The following is a 9,846-nucleotide window of genomic DNA, read 5'->3' on the forward strand; positions in this document are numbered from 1 at the left end:
TTCGTATCCGTCTTCTTCTTCTTCTTGTTCTTCAGGAAACGTAGGTGCGTGTGCCCGCGCGGTAAGTGGTGTTTCGTCGTCGTCAAAAATTTTACCAGGAACGCTCTTCTTACTGATGTGAAAAAAACAAAATGGAGCGGTTGGCACCTTTGTGCTGGTGTTCTAGCAAAACTTCGCTCATGCCTTCTCGCATCCATAAAATTGTTAATTTATAACACACTCATCTTATCACATCTTCACTATTGTTTCCTGGTTTGGGGAAATACCACATCGTCTAACACTAGCAAACTGCATGTGCTACAAAAGAAGGCCTTACGTCATATCGCTAGTGCTGATTACAATGCACACACTGCTGAAATGTTTCGTCAGTTTAAAATTGTTCCCGTGCCCAACCGTTAGGAGTATTTTCTATGGATAAGATAAAAAAAAATCTGTATATAGCAGCGAGCATGCATTTTTTAGCATATCATCGCTGAAAACGAACACCATTGTATATCCAATCCGTAGTAAAGAATATTCCCACGTGCCCTTTTATCGTACTGCGCATGGGCGTCAAATGTTACGTCATGCACTTGCAGTTCGGTTGAACAGATTAATTTCCGAAGACATTCATGTGCAAATGTGCAGCATACGTAACATACGAGAGTTTTTCATTCGATGATGTCAGTACTCTTTTTCCACTGCTGTTAGTATTTTTATGCATATATAATTACTGTCAAGCTGTTCGTGTTATATTGCATTGTGTAACACTAGAGGTTAACCTGCAATTATAAACAGTTAAAATGCCTTGTTAATGCATATTGTAGCCCTTTTTGTATGCCTTGTATATTGGGGGCTCGGGCGCTTCTCAAGTGAAATGATTTTAACTTTTTGCCCGAGCATTCTCGCATTGTGATGATGCAAATAAATTTCAACTTCATCTTTATTGGCGCCAGCTACTCCTCTTAGCAGAGCAAGCAAAACTAAGAACACAAAAAGAATAAGAAACACTGGCATACCCCCTCCCCGCCCCCCATTCATATACCACAAAAGTTTGCCAAGAACCGTGATATGTTTTGTGTGTGTGTGACAACTTTATTTAGTATCCTGCAAATTGATGACCTAGGCCTAGGCCGCGCCGGGGGATGCAGAGAGACACGGGCTTGCTGGATGGCCCAAGGATGGCCCAAGCCAGGGTAGCTTCGCGGGCTTGCTGGATGGCCCAAAAGTTGGTCCTGGAGATCTGAGCTAGTCAGTGTGGCTCTCCCCCGCGCCGCTAGTTCATCCGGGGAGGACTACGATTCTCCTCTGAACTATTTCGCAATCCCAAAGTACATACTCTAGGGTGGCTCCTGTTTCATCAGATAATTTACATTTGGTTTTTTGTCCTTATATTATAAGACCACCTCCTTTTGCTTTTTGTGAGGAGTTTATGTCGCCAAAAGCTATGATGTCCTCACGTCAAAAGACGAAGGCCAGAGACGTGGTGCCATGATAATGATAGTGCTGCTTTTCTGGTCCGTGGGTCGACCAAAAATTATGATGAGGATGATGACGATGATGATGTTCAAGAGCTGCTCTTGGAAACAGGTCATCACAGCAATGAACCCGGCAAAAAAAAAGAAATATAGAAAGCAAAGGCGGCTGCTTCTGTTCCTGGTGATTTTGATGATTGCTTCAACAATAGCTCAAACCAACCATTAGGGATAGGCAAAGAAGCGAGTTATAGTAGATTTAGTAAAGATTTAGTAAAGATAATAACCAAAAATTGAGCTAATACTTCCGAATATCTTTTAAGAAAATCAGCAGGAATGTTATCTGGCCCTGTAGCTTTTTTTGCGTCTAACCGTAAAAGAAGCTCAGTCACACCTTCAATAGTTACGCTGATCACGTCTGGGCTGTCAAGTATCTGCCTCTCGGCAACAATAGTGCTTAAAGTGGAACAAACACTTTGAAAAAACGCACTAAACGCTTCAGCAATTTTCTTTGCATCTGTAATTGTTACTTCACCAACGCATATTTCCCACGAAAGCTGGGAATCTTTGTTAGATAAGAATTGCCAAAATTTTGGGGAGTTCTGAGAGGCAAATTGACCAAGTGTTTCCGTAAAATAATGTTCCCTTGCCTCTCTCAGTTTTAGAGCCAAGTCATTCGCCATCGTGCTAACAATCGCCCTGTCATAATCTTTAGCTTTTCGGCATCGTTTTATTTTACGTTTGAGATGAATGACGTCTCTGTTTATCCAAGGACTCTGTCTGCCGATCTTTTTTGTTTTATCTGGAATGAATTTTCTAATACAAAAGTGGCACGAGGACTTAAACTTGTTCCACGAAGAATTCACGTCATCGTCAGTATCAAGCTGTACAAGTGCTTTTTCCAAGCAATGCACAATTTGAAGGTCGTCAGCAGAATAATAATTTTTAACAGTGATATACCTGGCAGTACGTAACTGCGATCTAGTAGGACGCGCGCATGTCAGGTACACTATTTTGTGGTCAGAGATCCCTTCGTTCACTTCAGCTTTATAATCAGAGATGCTAGCAGAGCATAATACAAGATCGAGGATTGATGTCGCTGAATCGGTAATCCTTGTGGGCAGGTAAACAGTTTGGGTAAGGTTGTGCGCTAGTAATATATCTAACGAGGCTTCAGAACTTCTAGTGTCCGTTGAGCCACATGACATTGAATACCAGTCAATATGAGGTAAGTTGAAGCCCCCGGCAATAATAACATTTCGATTTCGATAACTGTCTAGGTAATAAGAAATCCGGATGAGTCGCGGGTGGCCTGTAAACGCCCCGACGACAACTTGGTTACCCGACATCACCTTACAAAAAACACTTTCATGCTCGGTGCTAACAGCAGGCAAAAGCAAAGACATCAAAGTTTTTTTCACTAAAACAACCACGCCTCCGCCGCGTGTCAGACGGTTCTTGCGATAGCAGTTATATGTTGGCGGAAAAACACAATCGTTCGTTATTTCTGGCCGCAGCCAGGTCTCGGTAATTACCGCAACATGAGGATCATACAACAGGAGCACTTCTTCTAGTTGGTCATATTTGTTGCATAAGCTGTGTGGGTTTAGGCAAAGAAGCCGAAAAAGCTTCCTTTCGGCGTTTGGGGTGTTGGTATCACGTCAGTCTTTATTCCTGTTTTCAGAATTGGCATTTCGGACCATACATTTGCAACCTATCCATTTGTAATAGGGTGCTCATGAATTACTACTGAAAGCGCTTACCTGAAAACGTGATATTGGGAATTCTGTAAGCGTGTCTTTGGCACATAGCAAATAAAGTTAATCGAATTTAAATGTCCATTTTTGGTATCTTGGACGAAAATCGCGTCTTTGACTACACAAACATTACCGCACGTCCAGCCTATTTACAATCTGATTCTGAGCATTCATGAGAAGTTTCTAGGCTCTTCAGTCTTTTTATTCCGATTAGACACGAGTTACGTGTTCCCCCATTCGACTTATCGAATTCATGGTCTGTCATTATTCGGCAATCATCTTTGAACTATGCGTCAGTTTTCAGAGTTGTCTACCGAACTGCTTGTCTAGGCAAGCGTAAACTGAGGTGGCATTCACTTGCAAGCTCAAAAGAGAACGTAAGCTTGAAACGTAGCATTTCGAAACGGTTAGCCATCGCGTACGTACACACCACGCTTCAGCAACGTTCGGCACGTAGGCATTGCAACGCAGTACGCTATCTCTAAGTTGCGTATGCTGTCAAAGATAGCTACATGGGGCAGCATCGGTGGGTTGACGGCATGTGCACAGCACTGTCAGAAAGCGCTAAGCTTTCAAAAACTAGTGTGTGGTATGTTCCGGCGTTTACAAAGCCGAAGATTTATCGTGTACAAAATGACGAGTTCATTATTTAATACGAAGCTTTCTTAGGAAGCTCAACCCAGTTTTCTCCGACGACTACTTGGCCGTTTTCATGGGCCGATACCGAAGATAGAGCAGTCTAAAAATGTGGGCCGTTCCCGTCAGTATCAGGAGGTTTTTATACATGAATCCGACAGATGCGGGTCGAGTCGTTGTGTTCGACGGGAATCAACCCGCAGAACTCATATAAACGCTAGCCGGCCGGGCTGAATGAGAGGCTTAGCCGGACTGAACCCCTATGCAGTCGGGCTAAGTCAGCCGACTGCATGGGGATAAGTTGACCTAGACCGACCCGTTGGCAGAGCGCATGTAAACGCGCATGAGTCGAGCTAGCCAGCTCGACTCGTCCACTGAGACGTCAGCGTCTTATGCGCTGGCAGTCAGAATGGTACGAGGGCAAGGAAAACAAGGAATGAGCATTGCAACCTCATTATAACAAAAATATCTATGAAATAAAGTTGTCGCCGATGGTGGCGAAAACTGCAATTCCTGTTTGAACGCGAGTAAATGGCAAACGAGGTCGAGTCAGGCTCAGTGTGCCAAATTTCTGATTAGACGCGCACGCATCGGTAACATGTTAACTCAGCCGTGATTATATTGTGCTTAGTGTTACACTGACGAACATGAAGGACATAGCGCTCGTTAGTGTAACACTAAGCGCGATATAGCCGTGTACGTCTACCAACAAACCCCGTTCATGGCTTTACTAGATACATGTTAACCGATGTGCCGACCATCAATGAACCTCTTAGACGCCGGCATAGGTCACGGAGTATTAACAACACGACCATGCCGTACACTTCGAATGACTTTGCAAAAGCATTAACAATTCGCTGCAAAAAAAAAGTTAGATGAAGCATGGTCTACAAAAATAGTCTATGATTCAAGTTACGGAGCAGTCAACTGAAATTGGGGCTTGGATGTGGTTTTTTTTTTTTTTTTTTTTTTTTTTTTACTCGTAACATATCAAGTGCCATGTTTCGCGCAGTGCAGCTATAAGGACGCTGAAAGAAGCGACTGCCTAATACAAATGTACCACGATGCATTTACTGTGCCAGTGCGAAAGACAGCTGCAACGTACTCATGGCGAGGAAGCGGAAGACGTCACGCAAAAAAAAAAAAAAAAGAATAACCAAGAAGCAATCAATAGGAAGCTAATTGTATAAAAACGGTTGCTTTATTGCAAGTTACACATGCAGAGCCTGTCATCGCGTAATACATATCCTAAAATTTCAACGCCGGAATGACCAAACGCGAAAGCTTATTACAGGCCAATTATTCAATCCGTGGCGGAGCGCTAGCTACGCAGCTACGATGGAAGGTGTGTCCCCTGGGAGCAGCAGCTGCGTTGTGGTTGCGTCCGCCGGAAACTTGCCCGTTGACGTTCGGACGTCGTAGGTACCGCTGCGCTGCTAGATTCGGTCGTGTTTTGGAGGCCGCCAGACCGAAACCAAATCGTGATAGTGTCGAGACCCGTAGCAGAGGTGGACACGTCCGACACCGGAGTAACCGAGGCGTCTGTACCTGGCGCAGTGAGTAGAACACCAGTGCGGCCAACGAGGTCAGCATTAGCGGGCGTTGATGCAGGCTGGGTGGTAGCAGCGACAGATTCGGCAGCAACGGCGAACGACGATGTGGCGTTATCCTGTCCGGGTTCGGAGAACTGCAGAGAGGCCATGTCGACGCCGGCAGGAACAACGGCAGACAGATTCACGGAGGGCAAAGAGCCGGCATGTACTGCGGGAACCAGGACAGGAACGGATACGACGGTCATCGGCATAGCCGAGTTTGGAACACTTTGCGGGGTTGCATGACCTTGAATAGGGTGAACCTGGTGGTTGGGGGCCTGCTCATGAGTCGCATGGTTGTTTACCTGGCCGCCGTGGTGGCTCTGAATAGCGTGATGGTGAGCTTGCCCGCCGTGCTGGTGCAGGTGCGCGTGGTGAGCAGAGTGTTGGTGGGATTGGTGTAGGTGAAGCTGCGACGTGCGGTTGAGCCAGAGCGATGCGTTCTGCAAGACGGTGACAACGGGGTCGACAAGTTGGTCCACGGCCGTCCTGACGCGGGACTTAAGATTAGACAGGGCGTCCTGCGAGGAGGAGATGACCGAAGACGCCGCAACCGGTGGGGAGCCGGCTGTGTTAGAAGCAGGGAGGTTGTTTGAAGGCTGGGCTGGCTGTGCACCGGACGGGCCAACGGGAACCTTGACAACTTGGCAGACGAGAACAGATACTGAGGCGTCGTCCTCGACAAGAACCTGGTGACCGTGGTCGGCGGTGTGGTGTTGAGCGCCCGGAAAGACGTGATGCTGATGGGCGGCGTGATGATGAGTAGCGGCGCCGTGCTCCAGATGATGCGACGAGCCAAAAGTCCTGGCCGATGGTGCACCTCGCGCGAGCATAGCGAAGGCGGATACCAAGAACAAGGCAGCCCAATGCATTTTTTTTGTGGTGTCGGATTCCTGCGTGTAAGGAAAAGTACATTAAAAGCGAAACAATATTTAAGCTTTAAAACAAGCCTAGATTCCCATTAATATACAAAGCAAACAAGAACACAAAAGCATACGTACCGCTCCCTTTCCAGTGCTGAAATTCCAGGAGTGCTGCTCTTCTTCAATGTACTGCCGTTTTATAAGCTTCTTTCGACAGGGTTGTGCACTGCGATTGGCTGAACCTTATCGCACAGTTGTATGCATCACTATCACTTCGTCGGCTCGCAGTGGTGTACGCCTCTAAGCATCGTGAACGAGAATAAGAACGTGTTTCGTGACCTTTCTTTTTTTAATCCACGCTAGTTTCGATGTCGGGACTTCATGTCTTTAGAAATGCCAGATATGGCATCACTCCCATCTAGCATCTGCAATAACATCGTAGGACGATCGTAGAATGTCAGTCGGGGTCATCTTAACATTCCTCTCTATAGATGAAACAGTAATTTCAAAATTATTAATACAGTACTTATTTCTGGCCAGCAAGTTTTATTTCTTCATATTTTGAAGTGCAACGTGTGCTTAATAACCATATTTATTGAATCAGGGGCAAAAATACAGTGTGTAATTTGCTAACGTACGTGTTTTAATGAGCCCCGCGCGAGCTAGGAGATTTCAACGTTGTACGAAAAAGACTGCAATTATTATAATTGGTCACGCGCCTGATGTTGTGGCGGATACCGTAGTGACTCGGAAATACCTTTTAAAAATCAAATATTGGGGTTTATCAGCATAAAACAATGTACGGACCAATACGCATGCCTCAGTGATGTGCTCCACTGCAGAATTTACTTCGCATGCAAAATGCAAACTTTACTTCCATAGCGAATTATTCCTTAAAGAGAAATAAAAAAAATAAAGAAAGAAGAATTTTTCAAATGATCATTCCTTGTGTTCGTGCATTTTGAAGGTCGAACAACAAAACAAATAAAAAAAACATTGAGTCGCTAACGGACGCACTGCAGGAAACATAGCATGGCTTGCAGCCCTGTCATTACCGGATTCCAAGTATTGCTATAAGGTAAAACAGCGTTATGATCAACTTGCCTAAATCAAATTTCTCCTTATATTGCGTGATTCGTTAACATTGTGAACCTACACCGAGAATATATATAGCTGAATTTTGATTTACGTCAAACGAAAATTATATCCACGCGCAATAAATCAAATTCAGCTCAACGCTAAGCGGCTGCGCAAGTTTACTTTGCCGCACAGGAGAAGCAGATCGCACACACTGTAGGAATATATGTTATGCGAAGCAGTTTGCTGGTGGCCTTATACCCAGCATCATTTGTGATTAGGCAGAGTTGCCAGGTGGAGCAACTTGTTTCTGTAAGACGAAGAGGTTTATGTGCCAGACGCGAGCACGTATGTGACGACAGAAGCAAGACGACTGTGACGCCGACGGTAACTACGATCTGTTTACAACGGCCGTTCGACGTGAGCTTACGAACATGCCGGCAGTTGGGTTCTACATTGGTGCTGGACGAGCTTCAAGGGCCCTTCACCAGACCCCATAGAAAATTTGGGTTATACGCTGAAAATTGTTACGTGTCCTCTAGGGAGCGTTCCCCGCAAAAATATTTCATGTCGGCTTATTAGTAGCCGAGATAGAAATATTTCATTGCCGCGAACCCATGATTTCAGCAGGCGGGCTCCACTGCATAGCGAGACTCCCTCTCCACTCGCCCCGTCTAGCCTTCGCAAGCGAAATTCCTTCCCTTTGTTCTCCCATGCCGGACATCGAGGATCGCGTGACGCACACGTCACGGGCCCCGCCAACACTTTTTTTTTTCCTGTTTTTCGGTGATGCGCATTTCCGCTGGCGGCGTTGTGCGCGAACGGTTATCGTTTCGCGCAGCGCACGATTTTGCGCGCTGTGCACAAGGGCACATGACTAGCGGTATAATTCAGTGATGCACGAATACTGAGGCAGAACAAATGGATCGCAGAGCATGATCACGCGCTGGAACACGGTAGAAAATGGCATAGTTTCGGCACCTGCGCATGTGACCGCACGACCGCGCAAACGAGCAAAAGAAGCGGAAGTACATCTCTCTTGCTTCGGTGCGAAGTAAAGCAAAAAACACGCAGACATTGCGTTTGTGTGTTTTATTTCTCTAAAGTTCAATTCGTCAATTCAAGCAACAGGTCACACAAATAACAGATGGTGCTTTGAATCATTCTTGAAGTCACGTGTCACCCCGAGCGACGTCACACTGCGGAGACGATCACGTAGGCGCAGGGACGCGTGTACGTCATCCTCAGGCTTGGAGCGCGGCGGCCGCGAGGAGAAGGAAAAACGGCGTGCCTAATCAAATTTAAGATCCTTCCGCGGCACGTAGTGATGTAATACTTTGCAGACATGATCGTTATGACACAATGTATGCTCTGCGCTTGTCAGCTCGAAATGGCCAGACCTGGTGAGGGGCCTTTTAAGCGAAAGAAACACGAATTGCGACGTCATCAGCAGCAACGCGTTAAACAAGCGTACTACACACCTATGTCTATGGGATGCGGTGTATGCTAAAATGATGGCGACCTTTGCGTTCCGGGGATCGAGCGTTAAAGACCAGTTCGACAACCCGACATGAATGCGGCACAGTGTCACACAGTGTATGGAGCGTTACATGCTACGAGGAAAACGTGAGCCGATCCCGGAGACAGGGCTGCAGTATAGGAATGTTGGCTGCTCCGGCGGGTACGTGTGGTTCTACAATGAACCTTTCTGACGCCAACTTGTGCCACTGCGTATAAAAACCAAAACAGAAAACGAACACAGTTGAACGTGAATACCAAGCTAAAAAACAATGTAAAAAGGAGTGGAGGAAGACAGAAGCTGGACTAGCAACTGAATTTTTTTTATTGCAACAAATCACAAATATCCGATAGTCCTACGGCGCATGCGTAGAAATGATCACAAGGACTAACGCAATAATCTAGAAACCAGAATGATATAGAAACAAGTTACCCCATATGCTACCGCTGCATACGGATGTACGCGCCGGAGGGTACTCCATATTGCCTGCAATAAAGAGCCAGTTTGTACAGCTCCGTCCCGTGATCGTGTATGCTTACGCAAGTTGGTTATTTAAATTTAATCATGCGCCAATACGCGCGGTTTTCGACTTACCAATAGCCCCATGCCAAGCATTTCAAATCGTAGCGCAGCACGTCGCAAGACCGTTAACCGTTCGCTGCAGTACAGTTATGATTTACAAGAACAACACTCTGCCAAACCGTGAACCCTTCACCTAAAATAAATCAGAACTCCAGAGAAGCCTAATGAACTAACTCCTTTGTTTTTCTTTAGCATAGATATGAAGCTCGATGTTTCGGAGCACGCAGCCATGTGGACGCTGGAAGATCAGCGAAGCATTGTACGATGGAACGTGTCAATAGCTTTCGCTGTTCTAGAGCGAAAGATGTACCTGGGACGCACGCAGAGGAACTGAGGCAAATAAAAAGCGAATAAAAGCAAGCTGCG

The 9,846-nt window shown here is 46.0% G+C and overlaps 1 protein-coding gene across 1 annotated transcript; it reads right to left on the bottom strand.

Annotated features, from left to right (window-relative positions):
• Positions 1-5,029: 5,029 nt before the first annotated feature.
• On the bottom strand, positions 5,030-6,496 carry LOC126521933 (uncharacterized). The gene is made up of 2 exons (XM_050170678.3): positions 6,441-6,496; positions 5,030-6,332 (listed from the first exon to the last, which is right to left on the bottom strand). Exon 2 carries the CDS (start codon positions 6,309-6,311, stop codon positions 5,181-5,183), a length of 1,131 nt encoding a protein of 376 aa, XP_050026635.2. The 5' UTR covers positions 6,312-6,332; positions 6,441-6,496; the 3' UTR covers positions 5,030-5,180.
• Between the last annotated feature and the right edge of the window lie 3,350 nt (positions 6,497-9,846).

Source organism: Dermacentor andersoni, chromosome 6, assembly GCF_023375885.2.
Source record: "Dermacentor andersoni chromosome 6, qqDerAnde1_hic_scaffold, whole genome shotgun sequence".
Lineage (NCBI taxonomy): Eukaryota > Metazoa > Arthropoda > Arachnida > Ixodida > Ixodidae > Dermacentor > Dermacentor andersoni.